At 52.0% G+C, this 26,529-nt stretch overlaps 9 protein-coding genes across 9 annotated transcripts; 4 read left to right on the forward strand and 5 right to left on the reverse strand.

Annotated features, from left to right (window-relative positions):
- Positions 1-194: 194 nt before the first annotated feature.
- Positions 195-1,146, reverse strand: racA (putative Rho GTPase Rac; the record flags this gene model as incomplete). Its single annotated transcript, XM_040946939.1, has 6 exons — positions 195-255; positions 321-553; positions 628-808; positions 874-932; positions 1,008-1,040; positions 1,114-1,146. The coding sequence occupies 6 exons, from the start codon at positions 1,144-1,146 to the stop codon at positions 195-197; spliced, it is 600 nt and encodes a 199-aa protein (XP_040800707.1).
- A 1,907-nt stretch (positions 1,147-3,053) lies between these two features.
- BO72DRAFT_448682 (putative quinol monooxygenase) lies at positions 3,054-3,743 on the reverse strand. Its single transcript, XM_040944844.1, has 3 exons — positions 3,580-3,743; positions 3,381-3,493; positions 3,054-3,304 (listed from the first exon to the last, which is right to left on the reverse strand). Exons 1-3 carry the CDS (start codon positions 3,640-3,642, stop codon positions 3,154-3,156), a joined length of 327 nt encoding a protein of 108 aa, XP_040800708.1. The 5' UTR covers positions 3,643-3,743; the 3' UTR covers positions 3,054-3,153.
- Positions 3,744-4,316: 573 nt separating this feature from the next.
- Positions 4,317-7,244, forward strand: rgd1 (putative Rho GTPase activator (Rgd1)). The gene is made up of 9 exons (XM_040944845.1): positions 4,317-4,595; positions 4,669-4,722; positions 4,794-5,400; positions 5,466-5,674; positions 5,728-6,286; positions 6,342-6,485; positions 6,544-6,638; positions 6,696-6,766; positions 6,835-7,244. Exons 1-9 carry the CDS (start codon positions 4,434-4,436, stop codon positions 6,944-6,946), a joined length of 2,013 nt encoding a protein of 670 aa, XP_040800709.1. The 5' UTR covers positions 4,317-4,433; the 3' UTR covers positions 6,947-7,244.
- A 564-nt stretch (positions 7,245-7,808) lies between these two features.
- Positions 7,809-9,124, reverse strand: BO72DRAFT_126629 (uncharacterized protein). The gene is made up of 3 exons (XM_040939057.1): positions 8,692-9,124; positions 8,516-8,623; positions 7,809-8,422 (listed from the first exon to the last, which is right to left on the reverse strand). Exons 1-3 carry the CDS (start codon positions 9,042-9,044, stop codon positions 7,930-7,932), a joined length of 954 nt encoding a protein of 317 aa, XP_040800710.1. The 5' UTR covers positions 9,045-9,124; the 3' UTR covers positions 7,809-7,929.
- Positions 9,125-9,201: 77 nt separating this feature from the next.
- Positions 9,202-10,985, forward strand: BO72DRAFT_477925 (uncharacterized protein; the record flags this gene model as incomplete). The annotated part of the gene is made up of 5 exons (XM_040947467.1): positions 9,202-9,284; positions 9,571-10,132; positions 10,224-10,279; positions 10,370-10,517; positions 10,609-10,985. The coding sequence occupies 5 exons, from the start codon at positions 9,202-9,204 to the stop codon at positions 10,861-10,863; spliced, it is 1,104 nt and encodes a 367-aa protein (XP_040800711.1). The 3' UTR covers positions 10,864-10,985.
- A 612-nt stretch (positions 10,986-11,597) lies between these two features.
- On the reverse strand, positions 11,598-14,775 carry BO72DRAFT_430404 (translation initiation factor SU). Its single transcript, XM_040943106.1, has 10 exons — positions 14,327-14,775; positions 14,204-14,254; positions 14,101-14,132; positions 14,024-14,040; positions 13,945-13,956; positions 13,796-13,893; positions 13,710-13,730; positions 12,183-12,257; positions 11,958-12,050; positions 11,598-11,894 (listed from the first exon to the last, which is right to left on the reverse strand). The coding sequence occupies exons 1-10, from the start codon at positions 14,361-14,363 to the stop codon at positions 11,746-11,748; spliced, it is 585 nt and encodes a 194-aa protein (XP_040800712.1). The 5' UTR covers positions 14,364-14,775; the 3' UTR covers positions 11,598-11,745.
- A 2,983-nt stretch (positions 14,776-17,758) lies between these two features.
- Positions 17,759-23,131, forward strand: BO72DRAFT_127028 (mediator of RNA polymerase II transcription subunit 12). Its single transcript, XM_040939058.1, has 6 exons — positions 17,759-18,587; positions 18,644-19,241; positions 19,307-19,511; positions 19,567-20,202; positions 20,257-20,558; positions 20,614-23,131. Exons 1-6 carry the CDS (start codon positions 17,981-17,983, stop codon positions 22,997-22,999), a joined length of 4,734 nt encoding a protein of 1,577 aa, XP_040800713.1. The 5' UTR covers positions 17,759-17,980; the 3' UTR covers positions 23,000-23,131.
- A 318-nt stretch (positions 23,132-23,449) lies between these two features.
- Positions 23,450-25,024, forward strand: BO72DRAFT_486573 (CIA30 family protein). Its single transcript, XM_040947943.1, has 3 exons — positions 23,450-23,772; positions 23,849-24,082; positions 24,188-25,024. The coding sequence occupies exons 1-3, from the start codon at positions 23,685-23,687 to the stop codon at positions 25,006-25,008; spliced, it is 1,143 nt and encodes a 380-aa protein (XP_040800714.1). The 5' UTR covers positions 23,450-23,684; the 3' UTR covers positions 25,009-25,024.
- A 66-nt stretch (positions 25,025-25,090) lies between these two features.
- Positions 25,091-26,392, reverse strand: BO72DRAFT_448691 (phosphoribosylaminoimidazolesuccinocarboxamide synthase). The gene is made up of 3 exons (XM_040944846.1): positions 26,127-26,392; positions 25,637-26,012; positions 25,091-25,555 (listed from the first exon to the last, which is right to left on the reverse strand). Exons 1-3 carry the CDS (start codon positions 26,274-26,276, stop codon positions 25,176-25,178), a joined length of 906 nt encoding a protein of 301 aa, XP_040800715.1. The 5' UTR covers positions 26,277-26,392; the 3' UTR covers positions 25,091-25,175.
- Between the last annotated feature and the right edge of the window lie 137 nt (positions 26,393-26,529).

A 26,529-nucleotide genomic window follows, 5' to 3' on the forward strand; every position in this document is an offset into this window, starting at 1 on the left:
CACAGGGGGCGAGGTTATCCTGAACCTGGATGGAATGGAGAAAAGAAAACTTCAGGATCATGGCACCAAAACAAGGAACGGGAGGGAGGACAACCAGCCAAAACCAGCAAAATGCGGGGCGTTACAGCCAAAACCCAGACGCCGAATTAGTTATTTATATTATAGGTCGGAAGATGCAGTGAGGAGGAGACGATCTACAGAATGACACATTTCTTGTTCTTCGGTTTCGCCGTAGGCCGGGGGTTGAGGACAGCACTGAGGGCAACTGGTTAGAGCTCGAGACGCTAGCGCGGGGCAGTTTGCGAACAACAACAACATACCGAATGGCCTCGTCGAATACACTTTTCAGGTTACGCTGTGTGAGAGCGGAGCACTCCAGGTACTTGTGTGCTCGGATTTCCTTGGCCACGGCCAGAGCCTGTTCGTAGGAGACGGGCTCCATCTTCCTCTGGCGCAAAGTTTCTAGAGTGGCCCGATCGTCCCTCAGATCGAGCTTGGTACCGACGAGAATGATAGGTACGTTGGGAGCATGATGTTCGATTTCGGGGAACCACTGCAGGAGGATCAGTCCAGATGTTCGGCATGCGACTTGGGGCAGGCGAGCATGGCCTCTCAGGGGTAAAGTACCTTGGCTCTCACGTTATCAAACGAGGGAGGGCTAACAATGGAGAAACAGATCAGGAATACATCGGTTTGCGGGTAGGACAACGGGCGAAGACGATCGTAATCTTCCTGTCCAGCAGTATCCCAAAGTCCTAAGCTGATCGGTCTGCCATCTACCATTACACTGGCAGTATAGTTGTCGAATCTGTGGGCCGGGTTAACACGGTATTCCTATCAGACGAGAGCCTCCAAAAGAGCGGGATCACGGACACGGTGGGTATATATTCACCGGGGAAGGCGTTGGTTGTGTACGAAATCAGGAGACATGTCTGGCGGCTGCGTCAGCAATGGATGACCAGCAGAAGTTACCCAGCAGAAATGGGAACTGAGAAAAAACCACGTACTTTTCCAACAGCACCGTCACCTGTTACCACACACTGTAATCCAGCACTCAATGATTAGCTGCGGCTCGATTGAGCAACATGGTGGATGTCGCTGGCAGGAGCTGACCTTCAGGGATTGAGTCGCAGGTCCTGTCGCCATCTTCGCTTTATGATTCTAGAGGGTATATGAACACAAATGATAAACACGGTTGCGACGGTCACGACAGATCGAGGGTAATGGCGAGTTCGACTCCACGGAAGCTCGAGGATTCAAAGGGGTCAACGGGGGGAGTGGGTTGCGTCGTGGCCTAACGGGCGGGCGTGTAACCAAGCAGCGCGGGTATCTGCTGAAGACCGAAAGGCAAATCGAACCGGTCAGGGAGGATTCGCAATGCACAACGGAGATAACGGCAACACAACACCCAAGACACAAATACGCGGCCAAAGGTGCGAGACAGAAAATTAAGCAGGTGAAGTCAGAGGGATAATGGCAGGCAAATAAAAGAAAAAGGAAAAGATCCAAATGGAAGGATGAAAATAGGAAGACTAGGAAAGAAGATTGCAAAACAGGTGTGGTGGTGGAGGTGGAGGGAGGGAGGTGGAGAGGAGGTGAATGAAATAAAGAGAGGTGTGAATCAGCGGGTGAGAAATGTAAAGTAAGAGTGAGGGAGTCGATTGAGGAGGGGAGAGAGGAGGGGGGGATTGATCGATCAATCAATTCGGATTTGGTTTAGTGGATGAAGTGGATAATAGGAATGGGGGGGGGAGGAAGACCAAGTGTAGGAAAGGGACCTTCAAGGAAGAGGGGACACAAGAACAGCAACTGATAGATAGCACAATACTGTGATCGAAGGAAAAGTAAGTGGAAGAGAGAGAGAGAGAGAGAGAAGAGAGATACTCACGTCAGGGCTGAGGCAGAGCTTTCGACAGACGGGTGAATACACTAAATACTCCTTGAACAAAATGAACAATGAGACTATTGATCAATAGATGCTTAGATGCTTTGATGCTCTGATACTTGATGCTTGATGTTTGGTGCTTGATCTAATTGTCCCCCACGAGAATCGAGATAAGAGAGAGAATAAGAGAGGAAAGAAGAACAACCAGCCAGCCAGCCAGCCAGCCAGCCAGCCTGACTAGTCAAATTAACTAGTTGGTTGGGATTAATCCAATCCATCCTACAACTGGAATCATCATGAAGGTGGAATTGGATGAGATACTCGCGATGGCTGGGAAGCCAGCACCAATCATAAGCGTGTATCCAATATCAGCCTCTTCTCTTGTCGAGAGCCATGATTTTCTCCTCCGTCAGAATGCGCAGTCTCTGGTATTGAATGGATGGTCCCGTTGGGATCCAAGGGACGGCGCTTGCACCCTTGTGCCGGTTCAGGGGTCTGTCTCTTCCCCGCTGTCAAACACACCCTTCCGCCGGCGTTGCTATTCCTATACCTGATCGATCTTCAATTTTGATGTACCCGACCATACATCGTACGCAGTAACGTTAGTACCCTTGACACTATGACTGGTTATATCGACATGGCTCACGGACCACAAGCCAAGAAACACTCCCCCATGTCTGGTTCATGAATAAGAAATGAACAACAAAAGTCCTTGACTATACATCATCACCTAGTTCGGTCCTCCTGCAGCACCCGGGCGCAGACCGCCATCCTTCCGTCTAATATTAGATCGTTAAGCATCGGCTCTGGATATATACGCTGCAATGACGGGAATAGCTCGATTAGCGTTCCGATCGAATGCCGACTCGAAGTACGGAGTACAGAGGACGACGTTATGTAGCTAAGCTCCTTGTCTGCAAGCGTCTACATACATGTGAACCTATCTATGCCTTACCTACTACGGGGTAATTTGTTCCTCAGCTGTACCTTAAACTGCTTACTGCTTACTGTTTATAGTTACTCTGTACTTGCCAGAAGTAGACTACAGTAGTTATGTACCAACCTCTAGATTTTCCCTCGCATCGTTAGCTCGCCTACACCAGACCTAACCAGTTAGTAGCCACCATCCGATTCGGTACTATTGATGTGGAGTGCAGAGTGAGGTCATGTTGATTAGTTAACCTAACTTACACAGCTCAGATTTGCTGAATATCTGTAATGTACAAAGATTCTCATGATTAGGGTCCATCCCATCCCATCCCATCCATCTACAGCCGGGAAACCTTGGTTGACTCGGGCAATGGACCACCACCCCGCTGGATCTCAAGAGGCTTGGCCATCAAAACCCCGGCCTTGGCCATGAACGCCTGATAATAGGGCGTTTGACTGTGCTTCACTAGGGCTTCTTGGTTACGGTATCTGCGATATGATAGTCTTAGTTCCGGGTTCCTATCACAGAGGAGCAAGCGGGGCAAGGGGATAGAAAAAGAGCTACCTCTCGACGACCACAATTGCATTTCGATCTTGATTGACAAAGGCATAGTAGAACAGCGTGTCGGGCTCGTTGGCCTGCACTTGGCGTGAAAGCTCGCTCCAAAGGGTTGCAACCTTGTGTCATGTCAGCTGGCGGCCCATCACTTGATCGAAGGCGCGCAGAGAGATGAGAGTGAGTTAGAGAGAGGAAGGCCACTTACCTCATCAATCTTGTCGGGTTGAGGATAGGCAAAGACGGTCACATTCACTTCGGTGGAAGCCATTGTAGAGGTGATTTGGTAGCTGTACCGAAATGATATTGACACTGGTGATTCTGAGAGATGTCTTGATTTTGATTTGATTGATCAGTGTTTCTGGCAAGAAGATACAACCAGCTTATATACACAGTGTCGACCCACTGAGGAACCCCAATCTTTAGACAAGAGCATTCAGATTGATTACAGTCTGCCTCGGTACATGGGCCGCATTTGTCATCGGCGTCTCTTTAACTCCGTCCCTAATTGCGATGTTGAGAAATCCTAAATTCAACAGCCTTACTAAGGCCGTCCGTGCCGTTGAAACCTTCTAGAACTGTACGGTGCGCTGGGTGGAACCGGGACAGACTCGGAACATCCTCGGAGCTTCAGTAGCTCAGCATAGTCAAGAGACTTAAAGTTATGAAGAACTTAACTCCATACGGAGTACATAACTCAAGTTACTGAAAGTTGAGTTTCAGCGTGTCTAGGACTGACTGTAAGGAGGAACGTGCCTGGCAGGAGAAAAGCACCGGCCACCCGCACTAAGCCCCTTCCGGGATCCCAGCCCACTACCTTACTAGGTAGCAAGTAGCAAGCCACACTGGCTCAGCCTCCCCCACCCGCCGCCTTGCCCGATCGGGTCATGATGATGCCTGAGTGGTGTGTGTGACTTGCTCCTGATAATTAGTTAGGCTTCCGCAAATCATCCTCCGAACTTCATACATACCGACATACATACCTACATACATCTTTTTTGCATTGCTGCCTCAATGCGACTTCAATTCCCCAACTTGTAATCACCCACCGCATCCTATCTCATGGCTGACGTTTCTGGACCTCACAGCGCCGGGCTCGACCCCGATGCGCCGCCATCCAGTGCTGGCTCTGCCGGCCACTCCGCAGCTAACGACCTACGTTCGGGTCCGCCCCCTATGACGGAGGAATTGAAGGCTAGAATGGATAAAGTCATTTATTCAGATGTATGGAATTGAAGCCACAACTGTCGCTCTAAGTCTATTACTTGTGCTGACCGCGATACCTTCTGTCACATAGATCGGTATCACCACTCTCCTGACTCGGCTCAAGCAAAGTGTCGCCTCCGCCAAGGTTCGCCTCAACCACATCACCACCGTGTGAAATCGCACAAATACGCTAACTAGCCCTGCACTGATCATCAGGACTTCTCCTCCTTCCTTAAAAAACGATCTGGTCTTGAAGAAGAGCATGCGCAAGGCTTGAAAAAGTTGTCCCGCTCGCTCCACGACGCGGCTCATCGCACGGAAAACCGCCAGGGCACTTATAGTAACAGCTACAATGACCTCAATCGCTTTCATGAGCGCATGGCAGATCATGGACTCCAATTCGCCGTCTCGTTGCAGCAGATGGCCGACGACCTCAATGAGCTAGCAACAAATATTGAACGTGGCCGCAAGCAATGGAAGCAGACTGGCTTGACTGCAGAGAAAAGGGTCCTGGAGGCCGAAGCATCCGCTGAAAAGGCAAAGGCCAAATATGTGTCATTGGCTGAACAGTTGGACCGTGTGAAGACGGGCGACAGACAGGGCGGAAAGTTCGGTCTGAAGGGCCACAAGTCCTCGGCTCAGCACGAGGAGGAGCTGTTGCGCAAAGTACAGAATGCGGATTCGGACTACTCTGCCAAGGTCCAAGCTGCGCAGACGGCTCGACAAGAACTTGTCTCAACCCACCGCCCTACAGCCGTCATGAACATCCAGAAGCTGATTTCGGAATGCGACTCGGGCCTGGCGCTGCAGCTGCAGAAATTTGGTGCGCAACAATATGCTTCCCCCACCCCCACCTTTTGCATGTTATCTGTGCTGACAGTCCGGAAGCCACTTTCAACGAGAAGCTGTTGCTGGGACAAGGATTGTCAATCAGCCCCCTGAAGGATGGCACGGCGAATCCTGCTTTGGCGCCAAAGAGCTTGTACGAAGTTGTGTCGCAAATTGACAACGAGAAGGATTTCCGTGAATACATTCTTAGTCACGAGAACAATCCTGCTGCAGTGACATCAGAACAGATCAGATATCAACGGCATCCGGTTAGCATATCTACCTGAGATCTTGAACCAGTTCAAGCTGACACATTCACAAGACTCTTGGTGGCTCTGGGCCTGTGGCAGCTGTCTCTGCACCCACAACGCAGAATAAAAGACAGTCGACTTTCCTCCCTTCCTCCTTCTCCACACAGACCCTCTCCTCTCCACAAGCATCTACCCAAACACCAGCGCCAGCGCCCGCACCCGCGCCTGCACCCACAAACGCTCCGGCGCCGGCGCCAGCTACTGAAACATTGCCATACCATCAAAATCCAGACTCGTTCAGATCACCGCCATACCAACCACAGCCACCTTATCCCACAAGCTCCTCTGGTCCTCTGGAGCCGCATCACGCTGCAGGTCAGCCACCTGCGCCGCCAGCTAAAACTCCCCTCCATGCGCACGGCAATGGTTTCCAGCCACACTTACCTCCTCTAAAGCCGGTGTTCGGTGTATCATTGGAGGATCTGTACACACGAGATGGGACAGCGGTGCCCATGATCGTCTACCAATGCTTCCAAGCTATTGAGCTTTTCGGGCTTGATATGGAGGGGATCTATCGTCTATCTGGAAGTGCCACCCATATTAGTCAAATGAAGGCACTATTCGACAATGGTGAGTCTTATAATCTTTCGATCCGACGAATGTGATCTAAACATATGCACGGCAGACTCATCTCAAGTGGACTTCACCAACCCAGAAAACTTCTACCATGACGTCAATAGTGTCGCGGGGTTGTTGAAGCAGTTTTTTAGAGATTTGCCTGACCCATTGTTCACATCGCACTATTATACCGACTTCATTCATGCAGCCCGTAAGGAATCCCTCCCAGAATACAAAACTCAAGACCAACTCTGACCCATGATCTCCAGGTCTCGATGACGACATTGCACGCCGCGACTCCCTGCATGCGCTCGTGAACAACTTGCCTGATGCCCACTATGCTACCTTGCGAGCTCTGATTCTTGTATGCCCACAGCCATTCCTTTTTAAACCCCTAGACACTTCTCCTGACATGTGACAGCATCTCAACAAGGTCCAAGAGCACTACACGCAAAACCGTATGAATGCAGGCAATATCGCCATCTGCTTTGGGTTCGTTCACCACCCATTCTTCCCCCTTTTTGTCCCTTGATACTATAAACTGACACCCGCCAACCCAGACCAACCCTCATGGGGGCCAGCTCCAGCGGCAACATCGCCGATGCAGGCTGGCAAGTTCGTGTCATCGAGACTATTCTCGTCAACACGTTCCAGATCTTCGACGACGATTAGATATAATCTTCTGATGGTGCTGCGCGGACATGACTAATGTTTTTTGTCCAAGTCGTCGGCTAGATATGCTAATCCTTGGCTTTTCGCTTCACCTCCCTCTTCTCACGCGGATACCACTGCAATTTATTCCCAGGTCTTTTCAAACTGCTTTTGTTCTCGTCTTTTTCCTTTGTTTTCAACGAGTTGTTTTCGAAACCCAAACGGGGTTTCGGTTTTCTGTACGTGTATATATGCCATCGCTACCCCACCTAATACTGGCACCGAGGGTGGAGATTTTGCAGCTCTTCATATGCTTACCATTTCTTCTTGCTCGTAGATGAGTGATGAGCTGAGTAAAGGCCCGCGTCGCTGACTCCGTAATGCGTCCTCTTCTTGAAGGTGTTAAGAGGGTGTCTACTTGCGACACGTGAAGTCGTATAGAACATTGAGATTGGATATAGTATATGATACATTGAACAGTGTGGGAGATCGTCCAATACACTGATTAGGTGTATCCAGCGCGTTAGTGACCCGTGGCATGAGTGACCAAAAAGATTCTAGGTAAGACAAGAGGATTGATAGGCGAGCAAGAGAGCAGCCCAAGAACCACAAAGAATAAGAGTATATGATGCAACGATTGGGGAAGGGAGAGAGAGAGAGCCTGGCTAATAAGACAAGAGACAAAAAAAGGAAGAGACAGCAATAGACACTTTTTCTGCGGGGAGTAGTGGCTCGTGACTATCGTATTGATACACAACTGCATTTTGGAAGACGAGGGAGGAGGGATCCGTAACCAGGTTTTAGTCAGGATTCCACGGCGCCGGTTGCATCTGACTAACTTGATCTCTGGGCTGTGAGGATGGCTGGGAGAGGAGGGTCCCCGTTTCTATGCCTCCCGCTCATGAGGTGTTTTCATGCCATGCCATCATTGCGGAGCTGGTTTTGGTCAGATCACAGCGAGGACGGGAAGGAACGAGGCAAACTGAGCAAGTGCTTGTCCAAATTTACCGACCCATTCCCGCCTTCAGAGCCTCCAAGCGCTCGGCGAGGGTCAGACCAGGAGCGAAGAAGGGGCTGGTCAGATCGTCGACTGTGGTCGGAGTGGCGTGACCCCACACGCGCCAGCCGGTATCCTCGCCCGTCCACCGGAGCTTCTGGATGACGATGTATTCTGTGCAGTCCCGCTGCTTTTCATTTGTAGCCACAGCGGTGGAGTCCTGGGCGGATTGTCCCTTGGCGGGCGCCGTGTACTTGCCGGCGGTCTGCTTGCTGGTGATGCGCACGACGACCTGGCGCACGCCCGAGTTCGGAATCTCGGGAATCTGAGTGGCACGGTCCGACACCACGCGGGCACCGGTCCAGAAGGTAGAGGCGTCGCGGTTGTAGTTGTCCAGGCTCCAGGTGACCTTCTCATTCTTTGGGCGCGCTGCGATGCGTGAGTTGAGCTCCTTGGCTAGACCGGTGCAGCAGATCTTGTTGATGGTGGCAGTGTCGCCCCTGCAGAACAAGGGATGAAGTAAGTATTGAGTTGAGGTTATGGTCTATATTGTTGAGGGGAGTCAGCGGCCGTGGTAAACATGGGGCACTCACGCTGCGAAAGCAGTTAACATGCGCCGGTGGAAGTCCTGGGCGATCTGACGACGCTCCTTCAATTCGAGGGGTAGTCCTTTGTTGAAGTATCGGCTGTAGGCGATGACTCTGTATGACCGAGTTAATTTCCTGGCCCAGCAAGAGCAGAATACAGATTGACAAGACCCAGAACCTACCCAATGAAATTCTGGACGGCGTGCTTCAGCCACAGCCATTCCAGCCGAAGGCGTTCATGGCGCTGATGGATAAAGGACGGCATATCCTTCCACAACGGACGGATGTAGGTGCCGGGCAAGAGGCCGATATCCTGCGGAAGCTCCGATCTCGCCATTTGTCTGGTTCTAGTTCTCGTACTGGGCTGAGGAGGAGGCCTGATTGAAACGGACTCTGACGGGCGCACGCCGCCAGGGCGCTGGATGGACTGCGAAAAGGAACGAGATTGGCATGATGCGACACCGGAGAAGACGAAAGAGGTGCTGCTGGCTCTGACGGCCGCGGACAAGGGCCCCTTGGACAACGATGAAGCCATGATGAGCGGAATGGACACGCGAAGTGTACCTCTCTCTCTCTCTCTCTCTGCAACACTTGGGAGGAAGGGTGGATGAGTTGGATGAATTGGACGAATTGGAGTCGAAACGCAAAAGAGAGCCGAATGGGGGAAAATCGAAACCCGCCAAAGTTCCGGGATGGTCACGTGCCCGCCACCGCCGCGGGCTTTTTGCTTTGGCTTTTGGCTGATTTGGCTTCAAGCCTTCGATTTGGATCGCGGGTGCCCTTGTCCAACTGGAAAGACGTCGGTTCCTGCCTAGAATTCTCTTGTCCGGTGGGATCAGCTGGTCTTTGATCTTCGGGCTCGTCAGTTCCCCAGTGATTCAACCACGATCGTCGCCGACGAGTTAATACCATAAACAACAAGGAAAAGCTCTGGTCCAGGGGGGTTCTTCTCCACCACATTTCAACCATCTACGACTTGGGACACCATAAATCTCCATTTAACTTATCTTCTCGACGTCCCTATTCTGTTGCGCAACGGCCGCATATGCCGTGATTTCAAGGCTGGCTCCTCCTCGTCGTCGTGATGCTGCATCTGCGCCCATCCCTATTCAACAATTCCGGTCACCAGTTGCGTCTGACCTGATACCTTTGCCCGATCCCTCCGACGAATCGCTCCTCCAATCTACCACCTTCTATAACTCGGTGACGTCCATTCTCTCAAAGCTGGATTCCCGCGACAAAGACGGGGCCCCCGCAGCCGTCGTCCCGCCCTCCTCCCCTCCGGCCCCTCAACCCCCTAGCAGCATTGGCGGCGGCGGCGAGGATGGCAGCGACAGCGACGGCCACTCGGTCCCCTCGTCGGCCCTTCACCCCCGTGTGGCTGTCATCCTAGGTGTGGATCGCAAATGGTACCTGCCTCTGGTGATCTGCCGCGCGCTGAGCACCGTCCCGGCCGCATGGTGGGGTTTGCGATGTGCGTTCACATTCTTGGCCGAGCTGCTGCACATCCAACCCGGAATGGGAGGGGAGGGGTGGGCGGCGGCGATAGTTGGGAGTGTCGGGCAAGACTGGGATGTTGAGCGAAGATTCCGAGTCACCGAAGTGGCTTTGGCGATTATGTGGGTATGTACATGTGTGCAAATCGCTTGTCTTGAATTCTCTCCTTTGATCCATCTCAAGAGAAGCAAAGTGTCTTGGTTTAACTCTCTCACAGTGCTGTGCATCCGCATATCTTTCTTACTTTTTTGCTGATTGTATGATGTCTCGATGGTATGTGTTCTTGCTCCGCAACTTTTGGGATTATTGGCAACAGCTTCGGCGAAAAGTTCGTAGGAACTGACTCCATTTTCTGCCTTCCAGGCTTTTGAACTATACCCCGCCAGCTGTTGTTATTCGTCTCCTCACTACGAACGGGTTGATTGCTTATATCACTTCTTGGGTCCTTTATCTTTCCGGGGCTTCTTATGACCCCCGTCTGCTTCTCCCTGCCTGGATCTCCATCACGACGGTAAGTTACCCCCCCCCCCCCCCAATACCATTGTTTATCCCCGGGATCTTATTTCAGTCACACTAAAACTTACTATCGTACCTTACAACAGACCCTCACCTTTCTCTACCACGCCACGCAAAACCATGCCACGATCAAGCGTGAAACGGCGGCGGCGCTGCTCGTCGTCGCGGTCGCCAGCTTCGTGAGCATGTCCTCCTTGCTCCTACAGTTGCACCTCACCCGCGAGAACGAACCCGAGGTGCCCGTCTTCGTCATCACCCGAAAACTCTGGGACTGGGCGGTTCAGATCTTCCTGCGCATGCGGGTTGCGGATAGTCGGGCGTATCGTCCGGGCGAACTGTAAAGACGGACTGACTGTAAGATTAACCCAGGTAGATAATGACTTCGTATGGGCCATGTCCATTTCGTGGTTTCCCTAAGTCAACTGTTCCCATAGCTAGCTACTACCTCCAATCTACCCCTATTGCTACATTCCAGTGTTCAAGATGCCTTGCTTTAAATTTTTTTAGCTAGTTGTGCATCCAAGTTGATCAAGATTAGCCCAGTATCGGTAGTCTACGTCATTCGAGAATGCGTTGTAGCCATGAACAAATATTCCATTCTTGGACAATAATACGGAAGTGACAGTCTAGGTCGGCATGTGCAGAAATAAAGACGATCGAATCACAGGAAATGAGAGAGATCAAGAATAACGACTGTTCCTCAATCTCCACCGTCAGACACAACCCTCTTCAAACATAACAGACCTTCAACTGTCCTTTCAGAAGAAAACAAGAAGCTAAGAAAAATATCTATGCAGATAAGGGTATCTACCAACGCCTCGTTCCGTCATTATCCCATTCCAGGTATCGCAGTTGAGTCGGGACATAAAACAATATCAAACCCACTGCTGCCCCCCTCCTCGGTGCAAGCGCCTTACGAAAGTGCGCTGGAGGAGAGGAGGGGAGTTCAACTTGACAGTATTCTTTTTTGATCAAAGCTTCAGGCCCTGTGTACCAAGCAAAGAGTGACTAAAAGGTATTCAAAGGCAACAGTTTCGGCAAGCCGATCGACTCACAATCCTACCTTGCAGTAACGCCGTGGTGCAACTGCAATGATTGGAGGGAAGCGACAGACAGAGAGACGATGTTGCTCTTCAAAGCCTTCCAGCACTGCTGAGTAGTAACGTGGACCGGAAAAAAAAAGAAAAGAAGGGGACCGGAACGGGGACGTGACGACGGGGTGCTTAGAAACCGTGGACCTTGATGGTCTTGGCATCCAGCTCGAGACCTTCCTTCTTGTCGGTCAAGAACTCCTGAACATCTTTACGCTGATCACCCTGGAGCTGAATAACCTCGCCCATCTCGGTGTCGTTCACGATGGTGCCATTGCAGGCTGGATTAATTATTAGTTGGATGCCTAAAATGTCGAGACGTGGCGGGCCTAGTTGAGACAAACCGAACTTCTTCTTGATCACCTTCAAGATCTTCTTCTGGTCAAACTTCTTCGGAAGACCCTGGACCGTAGTCAAGGTCTTACGACCATTGCGCTCTGCAGATCGTTGTTAGCCTCTGGTTTCGTATCGGACGACATGGACGAGATGTCACCACAGCCAACGAGCAGTGGGCAGTGAGACGGCGACAGCATGGGTGGAAAACGGGAGATAGGTTGATTATGACGTACGTTGAATCCGTATATGGATGTAGTTTTGAGACTGCTTGGTCTCGCCGGTGTCTTCGTCAGCTTCGGCGAAGGGGTCTATGGAAAAGGAGCACGTGTCAGCCTCAGGCTCATGACCTAGCATTACCCCGCCAAAAAGTGATGCGAAACCGACCACCTTCCAGAATACCAGCCGAATGGCCGTTCTGCGCCACCGAGTGACATTCAGTCTATCCTTGAACAGAATAAACCGTTGTACAGCAGGCTAGGCAGCATGCGAAGGGGTGTTTTCGCAATAAACGTCGACGTTGCCCACAGAGGAGGGGGAGGTGGCGAGCGACTTACCGAAGGTCTTAAGGTTTTCGATGGACATAAACTCGGCCTTTCGTCGTAAACGGCCCTTAAAAGCGGTATAGGTAAAGTGAGCGGAAGGGCGAGAATAAATATCTCTGTTCAAGCGGGGGAGCGATTGCGAGTCGTTGGAGACTGAGTGAGGTTCTTGAAGATGGAGTGTAGGGTGGGAAGGTCGGGAAGGAAGCAAAGAGAAGAACAGAAGAGCCTTTTGAGGGGCGCGGCTTGCATTTAGCGCCCTTGTGGGGGAAGGCGGTGTGGGCCTGACTAAGCCCAGCCGGGCAGTCTGAGTCTGGCTCAGTTTCTGGTACAAGTACTCCGTACAGAAAATACTAATTATCTATCATCCATCATCGGGCATCCGGTGGGCTATCGTCCGTCTGTCAAAGAAGGCTTGAAAGAGGCGTCTGGCTCTTCAGGGTTTAATTGGTTTGAGGTGAAAGTTCATGTTTGGTGGCAACCTGGAACCTTCTTCGGCGCATTGCACCCGGCTGCGTCTCCCCACTCACCACCAATACTTTTCGTGACGCTGCCGACGTAGCCCTTACGCACTGGCTGTTTGGCTGTGTTCCAGCCAGCCAGTCTGTACTGGGGTTTAATTCCAGGCTGTCAGATCCTCAGAAGGCTGGCTCTACGTACACATTTGCCCGCCAAGTTAATTACACTTTGAAGCTGTTCCTCAGCCTCTTGTCCTTGTTTGCCTTCGCATTAGTCTCTTTTGCTCGGTCTTTTCAGCTTCAATGCATGCATGCACTCTGCAACCATTTTAAGTTGCCACTGTCCCTTGTACTCCCCCATGCGTGGCGATAGCCAGCGCTAGCAGAGATGACATTATGGTATTTCTGGTATTATAGTATTCGTACAGAAACGTCGAATTCCCCTGTATATGAGAGCAAAGCTCCCTGGCTATGAAGCCGCAACACCAACCCCATTGACTTTCCCACTTCCCAGTCGGTAACGCTCGGATATGCTGTATGATTTCGATTGCAAATTCGGAAACGCCATGAATTAATTGTGTACCAAAAGACTTTCGCAAGGGTATGTTTGAACGGGCTTCCCTCAGGGAGAAGGCGAAGGCGAAGGAGCAGCAGCACCACGCGCGGTCTGAGGAGGCAGGAAGATGGGGAAGTAGGTCTGCATGATATCGATCAGTAACGAGGTAAAGGACCATACGACTGCTGCTGCAACGCAGAACAACACATACCACGACCAAAGCCATCACTAGGAACGCGCGTCGTTAGTCAGTCGTCCATACTCTATTGTCTTGGAGGCTGGGGTGCACGAACAGGACATCAATACAGACATATAAGCCGGGGTAGAAGCGTTTCTCTTCTGGTCTGGGGTCTCACCCAGCCAGCTCTGGAGAGAGAAGACGAAAGACACCCTATGAATGTGTTAAAAAGATAGCCACTCTGAAAGGTCGCTAGAAACATACCATCCGATCATTCTGATTGAGCCCCGGTAGTTAGCTACACGGGTCGGATTGACGTCTCAAAGATCAGTTCCCTGCTCACCTGTTCCTGGTAAACATCTAAAGAGAAGCCGATTAGTATCTTCTGGCTGTAAAGCGCGGAGCTGGACCGCAACTTACCGCAGCCATGGGCATGGTGCTAGACATCGCGCCTGTTCCAAAACATCAATACGAGCCCAACTGCGCCTTATAGTAATATGTCTTTCTATCGCTCGTTACGTACTGGACATGTCGGCCTCATTCTTGTCTTTCGGCGGATCAATGTAGGGGATGGCTAAGATGCGACGTCAGCATCAGCAAGAGTGCGCTTTCGGCGAGGTCCAAGGCTTGGGAGCAGTCAACATACCGAGATCCAACCTGCGCATATCCTTCTTGGTCGACATTTTGTGATATTCTGATTGTTATCTCAGTTCTGTTTCAGCCTGGGGGGCGTAAATCCGGGGTGAGAGGCAGTTGAACTGGCCAACCAAGCGACCAGCGCCGCCAAGCCCGAAAGCGGAAAGGCCGCTCGCTGGTGCAGCCTGTGCTTTCCATACTGCCACCATGAATGAGCAAACCTGTATCTCCCCGGCTTTATCTCCCTATCAGACCTCTACGTAATCTTTGGATAACACCAGATGTCAGGCACTCCTACTTGAGCCGAGCATCAGAAGACCAAAATATGAGTATCTTTCAGATCTACATACCATTAGGGTTATCATGTTGATCATAAGTTCTCGCGCAAAGATGCCTGCAAACGAGAACATCCGCTCTATCGGAACGCGACCGCTCGCCTCCGAGAGAAGGCAACCTTGGTCTTTTGGCTCGCTTGGAGTGGCCATTGAAACTCCCCGGCCCTGTGTTGCATATCCGATCTGGCCCCTTAACTGGAACGTAGCTGCTCCAATGGCATCAACCATTCAAGACGCCTCCAGGTACTATGTGATCACGAGAAGTTTGTTTGACTCTCGGGGAATTGCGCAAGCACAGTCAATGGCGGAAGATCGACAACAGCCCAAATGTAAGGCAACTCAAGTGCTGTCTTCTGGTCCTTGAGCCTTGACTGGTTATCACGTAGAATGGAAATGCACGGTCCTCTTGTTTTAATGTCTTGTACTACCTGAGACCGACTTATCTATCGCGGAATAAGAAGCATACCTATTCTATCGGTACATCTTTTTCAAATGACAGATACGAAGCTTAGTCACTGACGTGGAGCTGATCCGCAAGTGTGGCCAAAGCATTGAAATGCGCCTTCTCCGGGGTTCATCCGGATTGGGACTGTAAGTCACTATGTATTTGTGTGACAATGACACCTCCGGAGGCGCTTGTCGAGACCCAAATCTGATCCGACTGCGTAGGACTGCATCCTGCAGGTCGCTGAGATGGTGATTGTTCTGTCAGAGAATGAATGGGTTAATGGTGGGAGGATCCCGGTCTGTGCTTTGGCAAATCTCGGGCAATAAATTACTCCCTCCGGCGACCAAAAGGACACTTGGGCCTCTGGTTCGGTTCTCGATCATTACATGGATGGTGCGTGATGTTGTGTGCTGCTCAGGTGAAGATGAGATCTGGGGATAAATGGGTCCTACTACGTAGACATTGTACGGAATACTGAACAGAGAGAACGGACCACGTGAGAATTAGGCCATACCGGTTAGTGGGAGGAAGGAAGATCGACAGAATATACTGTGGTGGTTAGTTAGCCATGGAATTGGGATAAAGTGCGGAGAAGGATGACCAGATGAAAATGGTGCATCCATCATACCACACAATATCATGCCACTTGAGAGGGCCAAGCCGCCAACACCCCGTTCCCAGAAAGGTTCTCTAGAGTCTTGACGGGACTCTTGAGTCCTTGACTGTTTCCAAACCCCTCGGACGGCAATCGGTCCCGGGAAATGGGTCACAGAGCCCGATGGCTAAATTGGAGAAATCTGTGGCCCACAATGAATGGAGTGAGGTGGATTCATCTCTGAGTAGCAGTTCAAAAAAGAGGAGTTGCAGAATACTTAGAATTGCAGCTTTCATTCGATAAGAGTCCAGGAGACACAGAATAATGATGATTATCGTGGGTAACCGGGCATTTGCCATTATAGGTTCTGGGCGTAGGGTCGGTTTCAGCCGGTCAGGGCACAGGCACACTACGCGATAGCCTAGGTAGGCTAGATGGTTTACTGGCACATTTGAAGATCCCAGATGCGCTCACCGAATGTTCGGAAGTAGGACAACCCGAGGAAAAGATTTCATCCCCAGTTCAGAATCATCCTAGCCCAGTATGCACTCACTGTCTTTTTGACTGCCCACGTAGTCTGGCAGTAGGTAGTAGGTATGTAGTAGGTGATAGGTACGTGGTACGGAGTCTGTGGTGCATCATACTATGAGTGCTTCTTTCCTCCTCCTTTTGCAGCTCTTCCCCATCCCATGTGGGCTCATATGTACTCCGTACACGTATCACCCAGCTTACTCCGTATGTACAGCACCTGCTGTGCTGATGGCAGCAGGTTCAGTGCTTCAGATACCGCGAAGACAGTACTCTCCGTATGGGCGCAGGGATTAGCGCACGCCAGGGGGAAGATCTGCGGAAGATGATTAGGCTAGCCTGTTGGAGAAAGTCGTTTGTGCCAGGCTCCTTGTGGTTGAACCCTCCTGAACTAGGTACTGAGCATTCAACTGTGTGTGTATCTTGCTTGCGACTGGCCCTGACCATGTCCGATCCCGTTGATTAAAGAATGGGGTCATATGCCGCGATATCATCAGCTAATCGCGTGGATGTGCAGACAAGCAGGCCGATCCAGTGAGTGTGCTGTGGTCATCCCATCAAATGATGCCAAGAGAACCCTTTGTTAAAAATGGGGCTTGGAATCCCACGGGGGCTATTCGATGACCCAGATCCATCACTGTCCGGCCATTAGTCGTCTAGAATAGGAGAGGATATCCGAGTCATGAATGGGATGGATGATGAATGAGACTCTATGAGGAAAATGTTGGATGCATCGAATCGCTCGATTGTCATGGATCTTGGATCGGATTGAGTTCCGAAGTTCAGATACCCCGTAGATACGTAAGAAGAGCAAATGGACACAAAGTGATGGATCCCTCAGCCATCTGAATCCGGAGATAGAGAGGCAGAGAGAGAGAGAGAGACGATAAGTTGGAGGCAGATAACCGACTGGTACTTACTGTACAGTACAAAGTAAGTACTCCGTGTAATTGCCGTACGTACGCGTGCAGGGGGAGAGTTGGTTTTCTCACTCGTCCGAAGTCAAGGCCGGTAAAATCGCGGTATCACAGCCCCGTTCTCCCCATTCTTCCCATTCTTCCCATCAATCTCCGTGGTCGACGGGTGTCGATCCGGTAAGATTACATGTTCAGTCTGCTCTCCACCATAAGCTGATGCCAGTTGGTCCCTCCTTACGTTATCTCTCTATCTGGAGATCCAAGTCAACTCTCTCGGTCGCCGTACTCGGCTCTTTTCCTGTTCGGTCGCCTCCTCCCCCCCATAATAGCATTAGCATTCATTACCCTTTTACCTTCTTATCCTTTAGCATTTCCATTCTGATTCGAGTTTCCTGATTTCCCAATTCCCCTTCCTCTGACTTTCTTCTTCTTCTTCTTCTTCTTCTTTGTTCCCCCTTTACTCCTATAATCCCCAGACTTTTGTTCAGTCGCTATTGTCTCCTAGCGGACAGATCCACCTGCAGCCTTCCGCCTCTCGCCCCCCCCAAAAGTACAGTACAATACTCCTCTCTCACCTTTACCCCCGGTCCCCGACGGTTACCGTGATCAGTATAGCCGCTCGGTCTTGGATCGTCCACTCAACTCCACACCCTAGGGAGTCTCAGATTGGAAGCCCGAATGTGAAATTTATTGTCACCTCTTCCGACCTTCCCCTCGGACTCTCTGAACAACTGAATACCACGACTCCATCTGAGCCTAAGGCGAGCGTTCAACCCGTCTTCACCCACCGCGCTACTCCAATGACCAGAAATCCGACGCTGAGATACATCATGACGCTAAGATGATACCCCATCCTTCTGCCGGCGTCCAGCCGTGGAGTCGCTCGATGCGCGCTCCCAATAACGGCCTAGGACGCGTTGAGGCCTTCCAAGCGCTCAGTCAGTCCGAGCCTCAGTCGGAGAAGCCGCCAATGCCCATACCGTCATCGCTCCCCCGACAGCCGGCAGTCATCGACCTCACAACCATTCCCGGAGATGCGCAAGAGAGTGAGCCGCCAGCCAAGCGGCTGAAATTGGATGTGACATCAGGAGCCTATGCGGCAACAGGGAGTCCGGCACCGGCGAGTGGTGGTGAAGCGAGAACCACTCCGGGGACCGCGACTGCCAAACCACAATCATTGACTTGGCGAGGGCGGCCGGCATGGTCGTTCCAAGCTCTGCTGTCGGAGACGACTGGAGCTGTCGAGTTTAAAGATGACGATGTTACCGTACAAGGGAAGACCTCCTCGTCTCCGCCTCCTTTACCTCTCCTCCCTTGGAAGTATACTCCTCATGAGACACCGGCAACCGATGCCCCGAAGATTGCTGAAATTGCACCGGTCAAGGAAGTCAAAACCACACCGTATCGCATTGAGGTGCCTACGATTGCACCCAAAATCAAGGGAGAGAGTAAGTTGACTCATCCAGCTTTTACAGATAGAGGGTATTCTGACCCAACTTCACAGAAGTTGCGGACTTTTCCCCATGGACAGGCAACCACCCGGAAGATGTTCTTAATGAGCACACGGCGAAGCAAGGACACTATGACCGCACGCAGGTGTCCCAGAATGAGTCCAACACTGCACGGCCGTCGCTTTATGCCCAGTTGAAGCACCGATCAGGTTTGCAGATGCTTTCTTCCGTCTTTGCTGCTGCCCTTGAGAAGAGACAAAGCCACAATATGGTCACGGCTCCGTCGAGCTTCAAGCCACCCCCTCGGGTGACTCTGACGGATAACAAGCGCGAAGCTTGGCTTCGGGATCTTGCTAATCCATCTGTGCCCCTGCGCAGGCTGAGTCGGACGATTCCTCATGGTATTCGGGGCAAAGTGCTTCTCGACCAATGCTTAGGCAAATGGATCCCAGTCCCTCGTGCCATATGGCTGGCCAGATGTGTTGGTGCCAACGAAATTCGTGCGTTCAAAAGGAAGGGCACAAGCGGCGCACTCGCGCTGGGCTTGGAGTCCAAATGGGTTCGTGACTGGACTGCTACCGTTCAGCAGTTTCTGGACGGAGTCGTCGGTATTTGTGGTGCTGCGGACTGGAAGGTGAAGATGACTTATGCGTACGTCAATATTGTTCAACATTTCTCGCTTGAAGCCTGATCGCGCGTTACTAATTGTTGTACAGAGTCAGCCTTACATCACGGCTCTTCTTCGAACGCTTGCTCGACCATGATCAGTATCTTAGCTGGTTCTTGTTGTCGTTGGAAAACGCCTCGCTCAACACCATTCCTGTTTGGCTCTTGATGCTTGGCATATATTGGAGTAATATCATGCGTTACAGGAAACGTGGTCGGAAGTTGGCGGAGGTCCTGCTTGAGAAACTGCGACAGGTAAATATTGCAATCCCATGTTTTCTTATCCTTGTTCGACTGACATATTCGAAAGATCAAGAGTTCCGGCCATCACGAAACCCTTCAGCCGCTGATTGATCGGTTGTCCCGCTGTATAAGACGATTGGTCTTGGAGCATACATCATCTTTAATCCTTCCAAATTCCTGGACGACATACAAGGACTTGATCTCGTCGTGCTTGAACTTGAAGGAAACGCCAGATCAGACCATGTTCCATAACTTGGTGGAGCGCAACAGTCGTGTTCAGCTTTCGAAGAGTCAACACGAAGCAAAAGTTCGGCTACCTCAGCAAAAGGTCATCTCGCTTTTTGATTCACTTCGCTCCGCACATGACGTACCTGCCACAGCTTCCGCATGCCTGGACGCTGTCGATGACAAGACTATTCTAGTCTCCAAACTCCTCGAATGGGCAGCAACCCCGTTTCGGCATGGGTCTCGCCGAGTCTATACCAGCGTTCGCCTACTACGGAAGTGGAAGATGTCCGGACTTGACATTGAAACTCACATACTCAGTTTCGTAGCAGGCCTCGACGGCAACAGCCGACTCAACATGGAACACATATATCATATCTTTTCAGAGCTTGTTAGGTCTCAGACATTCTCCGTTGGCAGGTACTTGCAATGGCTGATGGCCAAGGGACTTGCAAATAGTCCTGCGTCTGAAGATCAGGTTAGAAACACTCATATGCCTAATCATTGAGGACTTTGAGCTGACAACATGTAGGTTATATCGAGCGAACTCCGCCTTTTGATCCAACTTCCATCACACCGTCTATCCGAACATGTTCGTAATCTTCGAAACATGTTGATTGATCGTGCAGGATTCTCCCTTGAGGAAGAAAATTCCATTATTGCAAAGCTCCAAATGTCAATTGCTGGGCGACTTCCCCACATTTTCGGATCAGAGAGGAGTGGTTTGCTGAAAACTAACTTGTCCCTCCCTGCCGAGTTGACATGGGCTGTCAGGTCTGAGATTGGTCTTTGGATCCGACGTGGTGTAGCTGGGCATTATCGCAAACCAGGCAGGTATGTTCTCTTGCCAAACTTCTGCATCTCGTTCCTAGACTCACGTCCCTTCCAGGAAATATAGCAACATCCCGTTATTATCCGACTCGGGAATATCTGCACTAACTCCTGCCGAATTTTGCATTATTCGAGAGATCCTTGAAGGCTTTGGAGATCTGTCAATGCTTGCGGACGTACTCAAGCAGGCAACTACCTGCGACAATAGTATCGTGCTCGCCTCGGTTGCAGACACGGTCAACTATCACTTTGACACATTCTGTGTGATCAGTGCTGTGCATGATCTCTTCAAGGGCCTCGTTGAATCTTATGTCCGTCTGAAAAGGTTTGGTGCCCCCAGCCTGGACCTGATTTTCTCGTTGATAGAGCTGGGTCTTCGAGTGCCCAGCGAGTTCAATACCGTTGCACTGCTTCGTCAGGACCTTGCTCGGATCGAGAATAGAGCGGCTGTGGCGGCTCCCTCTCCACTCTCCGACCATATCTCGGTGTCTACCGGCCAGATCGATTCCTTGTTTCAGGAGAAGCTTGATCAAACGCTTCTCTCTGGTGGTGGGATGGACGAGTCCACCATGGACACATCCTTCGCCTCGCTTACCAAAGCCCTTCAGGACGGCCACAAGAAACTTTCAGCGAATGAAATATGTCGGTATATGGCTTACCTTCGAACTTTCCATCCCAAGCGATTCGATGCTATGCTAGTACGATGGGTGTGTGGACTTTTGAAGTCTCAAACCAGATCAACGATGGCGCGGATCCTCCCCCCTCTCATCGGTGTCGGATGTGTTACTATCCATGCCTTCGTTACCCTGGTCAAGAAGCTCCTTCAGTCGGAGAAGGTCGTCGCAGTAATCCCTAGCGTCGCAGAGTTGAAGCTGGATCTCTTCGAACTCCTTGTTCCGCCAAAGCACGACCAAAGTCGTCTCGCAGATATGGTTACCTATCGGTTTCGACTCGCGCAGCAGGAGTTCCTTGCTAAATATCCCGAAGAAAGCCTTGACATAATCCGTGATGCCATACCTTTGATCCGGTCCGAGAGCGCTGATGCCATATATGGGTCCAGAAGGGATGACCTCACGGAGTGCGCAACCGTGCTGCTTCAGCTTCTCCTTACACAAAATCCGGAACGCATCGTTCAGGGTTGTTTGCAGAAGTTTATTGGCCAACACACAGCATCCACAGCTTTACTGCAGAAGGCACTCGACAGCCTTCTGGGCTTCGACTCGGATGCAAGCGATAAGACCACACCTGAGGCCGAGGAAGTCATCCGCATGAACAACGATTTTTCTCTTCCCTTTTGTCAACTCAAGCTTCAGCTCTTGTTCAACGCAGAAGCTGCTGGCCAAGACAACAACGGCATCGTGGATGTGATGTTCAAAGCCGCAGTGGCAGATACCAAATCTCACAAGGATCATTGGTATGGCTTAGTGAGCTTGATGAGCCATGATGCTATTCAACAAATTCGGGAGCGGGCTGAAAGGGCTTTCTTCTCTATCCCCATGTTCGAGGAAAATTCGGATAGTCTCCAATCGATCGAGACTGCAAGGCTCTACTTGACAATGATTGAGAAGCTAGCCCCTTGCATTCCTGAAGCTGGGGTACCGACCATTGTGCCTGTGCTTGTTGAGAAGATGGAGTTCCTGCTCCAGAAGTTTGTGGCAATGCAAGCGAATCATACTGGTACCGGAGATGCACGTCCGACAAACCAAGCTAGCCCGTCTTTCGAGAGAAGCCTGGCCTTCTGGTTCTCTGCCTTGCTTCGGATAGTTGTCATTCACCGCGCATCGTTCAACACGCCGGGACTGGCGCCTAGATCTCATGGCTTACCAGAGCAGACTCGCCTACTGATCTCCATCTTCTGCATCTCCTTGGCCCGTCTTCCGAACCGTGTCCTTCGTCTATACCCGTCAGCTGATTATTTCCCTCAACCCAAACCAGTGGAGAGCTACCGGCCGTGTCCTGGGATTCTGCTGCAAACCCATGCACTTGATGTTGCTGCTTGCCTTGTTGACATATTCCCGGATGAGGCACGGCAGCAGTGTGCGCGGTTCCTCAGGGAAAAATGTCCGCCCTTCCTTCAATTCCAGAACGATTCTAGATTTCTTTACCTTCTCGGTCCCATAGTGGACAGCTCCAATCCTCCTCAACCCACGTCTCTACCGTCTCCTGCCGCTGGCGGCTCTACCCCAACACCATCGGGAAGCTTAGCCTATGGTCAACAGACGCCGCAACAATCGTCCACTGCAGTACCATCGGGGCTCTCTGCTGGACTGAGCGAAGGTGTCAATTGCATTGCAAGTCATCTTCGGGTTCAGTACCGCGGGCGGGCCATTGGTGCATACCCTGTGCGTCCATGGGAGCTTCTCGAAGATGCAGCTCCTATCGTTGGCATGAATGACACCGCATTGAGTCTGAAGTACTTCGATGCCAGGCGTGTCAGAGCCTAACGTATACTCTTTTCACGTACATACTACCATTAATCCCACATGTGACTCTCAATTTCTTCTGTTTTGTTTCCCTTGCTTTACATACCCACCTGCATCTGCAGCAACTTTATTGTCATGCACTTTCGTCGCTTCTGCTCGGGGCCCCCCCTTTGTTCACATGACTCGTTGTCATTGATTTCACCAACTTTCCTGGAGAGATTATAAGGTTGTACATATTTATGGATAAAGCTGGGCGTTAGATGGGGTTGGGCAAATTATAGCATATCATGGTCTGTTGCGGGTTCTTGCAGGATGGCATCGAGGAGCGGGTTGCATGAGCGAGTACAACATTTCGTCATCTGGTTGCTGTATAGAATAATCCAATCGCCCGTCACTGCAGTCCAAATTTTCAGTCAAATTTCTCTCAGCGACGAGCTTCATTCTTCTAAGACTGCAATTGATACAGTCGTAGTGAGGTTATCGCCATTCCCAGTTGAAGCGAGCCACTGCCATACATCGAGCAAAGCGGTCGAGGGAGCGGTGAGCGTCCCGCCTCAGGCACCGTATCACCTCGGATGTTCGTCTCCGACGTCATGCCGGCGGCGAGCTCGACATTCTTTCTTCGCCCCAGCTACAATTTCTTGATGGGACACGGCGTCTGCATTGAACCTCAACCACCGTGATTGTACCTACTTCCCCAATCACAATGATCCCCACGGCCAGATGTCTGGCCGCGAAGCCCTCGGGCTTTTTCAAGCGCAGCATAGATGAGCTTAGCCGCGTCTCCAGAATCGGTGCGTTTTCGCTGTCGTTATCTCCACATTATCAGCGAGGGCGATTGAATAGTTACTAATTCCAGCTGCCTTCTAGCTTGGAACTCCGAAGCCCTTCACACTCCGACCAAACCCTACGTCCTCCTCGACTTCGAAGATGCCTCCACCGTTGCCGGCTGCAAGACCATGGCCGACCGCGCCGTCGGGGGCTACAGCACCGCCAGCCTGGACCATATTCCCGCCGATCCGGCGACGAGCAGCCCGGCGCACGCTCGTTTCCACGGAAGCATTTCCACCAAGTTGCCACAGAACTGGCGCGTCGAGAGAACCGGTACGTCAGCCGCTTGCACGCGAGCGTCCCTCTCAGACACACCGCGTTTTCCCTTTTCTCACAAAATGTCTGGGGACCCAGAAATCTGACGTTCTGTCCAAACAGGCTACGCCGCCTTCCGCAACCAAGACCGCGGCTTCTGGCTCTTCGGCCGACTCTTCTGGGATGTCGACCCGTACGCCTACCTCGCGCTGCGCGTGAAATCCGACGGCCGTCGCTACACGGTCAACATCCAGACCGACTCGATCATCGAGACCGATATCCACCAACACCGCCTGTACACCCGCCACCACCGCGTGCAGCAGCAGCAGCAGCTGTCGGACCGAGATCCCTTCTCGCCTTTCACCACCGCCACCACCACTGCTACCGCCACCGAAGAATCGCCCGAGCTCGCCGAAAAGCTCTACCCGCAGGGCATCATCCCGGCCGCGCTGTCGGACGTGCCGCCGGAATCGACGATCATCTCGGCATCGAACAGTGCGACGACGTCCGGGGCGGCGGCGGACGCGACGGGGTGGGAGACGATCCTCCTGCCGTTCAACGCGTTCGTGCGCACGAATTTCGGGCTGGTGGTCGAGCCGCAGACGTCGATCCTGCGGCAGCGCGTGAAGAGTATCGGGATCGGGTTGACGGATCGCGTGGAGGGGCCCTATGATCTGCGGATTCATAGGATCTGGGCGACGAATGGGATGAGTGAGGCGGAGATTGAGGAGGAGAGGCGCATCTGTGGGGCGGATGCGTTGGAGGTCGATGAGGGCGTGCGCACGAACTGGATTGGTGATAGCGAACCGTCGTCGTCGGGGTTGGGGTCGGGGTCGGAGTCGGCGCCGAGGGAGGATCAAACTGCTCCCGCGGCTCCTTCTCCGGCGCCCAAGGGCCAGAATAAGGGTAAGGGACTGAAGGGACTGCGTGATGAATGGAATTAACCACCCCCCCCCCCCCCCAAAAAAATGATAGATTGATACCACCACTATGAAATGTACATTGGGAAAATTTGATTATATATCCCTTTTTTCTACTCTGGGAGTTTATGAGCGAGCAGTATCTGCTTGCGTTGACTATATACTTAAGATACTACGTGAAGGAGAAAGAATCAGTTCTCCCCACCGGTGATCCGCTCCCACGCCTCACGGTACTTCTCACTGGTCTTCTGCACGACCTCCTCACTCATCGCAACCCCCTCCTTGCCCTTCAACCCCTCCTGGACCAACCAATCGCGCAGGAACTGCTTGTCGAAGCTGGCCTGGCCCCTGCCGACCTCGTACGAGTCCTTGGGCCAGAACCGCGACGAGTCCGGCGTGAGCACCTCATCGGCCAGCACCACCTCGCCGGTCTCCTCATCGACGCCGAACTCGAACTTGGTGTCGGCGATGATCACGCCCCGCGTCAGCGCGTACTCGTGCGCGATCTTGTACAGCTGCACCGACAGCGACGCAATGGTGGACGCGTACGGCTCGCCCACGATCTCGACGGCTGTGACCGCGTCAGCATTCACCCCCATTTTCCACCCACCTTCTTTCATCGATAGTCCCAGTGAGAAAAGGAAAGACATACCCTTATCCGGATGAATGTTCTCATCATGCTCGCCCAGCTCCGCCTTGGTGCTGGGGGTGTAGATGGGCCCGCCGGGGAAGGCCTCGCTCTCGCGCAGGCCGGCGGCGACGGCGATCCCGTGCACTGTGCCGTGCGTCTGGTACTCCTTCCAGGCGGAGCCGGTGATGTAGCCGCGCACGATCGCCTCGATGGGCAGGATGCGCAGCTTGCGCACCTGCATACTCCGGTTCTGCAGGACGGGCCGCAGTGCCACCGGGATCTGCGGCGGCAGGTCCAGCGTCAGGAAGTGCGTGCGCAGCGTCGGGAGCGCCGTCGTCAGGATCTCGAACCATTTGCGCGTGCAGAGGGTCAGGAGGATGCCTTTGTTGGGGATGCCCTGTTTTTTTTTCGCGGGGGGGTCATTGGGTTAGTGGCTGATGGAGTTGCGGGGGGTTTGATTGAGGAAGGGGGAGGGGGAAGGAAGGGAAAGAGGGGGCTGTAAAGTGTTTACATTCTGCATGATCACATCGTAGGCGGAGATTCGGTCCGTCGCGATGAAGAGGAGAGTCTTCGAGTCCACCTCGTATAGATCGCGGACTTTGCCTCGTGCGATGAGGGGCAGGACACCTTGGAGGTCCGTGTTGGTGTAGGATTCCGTCATGGCGGTTGTATTGATCGACCAAATTTTCAATTGGAAAAGGTGTGGGGAAGTAACGGTGGGTAGAATGCGTGGTGGGAGGAAGCTCAATTGCGAGAGTGAGTCAATGGGGAAGGAAGATGGGAAATTGCGGGTGACGGCGACGATAACTAAATCGATAAGCTTTTTTTTTCTCCCGTGGGCGGGGTTTTTGGGTGCCTGAGGCAGAACTTTCGCGGGGATCTATACAGCTACTAATACAACCGAAACCAACCAC

The sequence above is a fragment of the Aspergillus fijiensis genome (genome assembly GCF_003184825.1).
Source record: "Aspergillus fijiensis CBS 313.89 unplaced genomic scaffold BO72scaffold_27, whole genome shotgun sequence".
Lineage (NCBI taxonomy): Eukaryota > Fungi > Ascomycota > Eurotiomycetes > Eurotiales > Aspergillaceae > Aspergillus > Aspergillus fijiensis.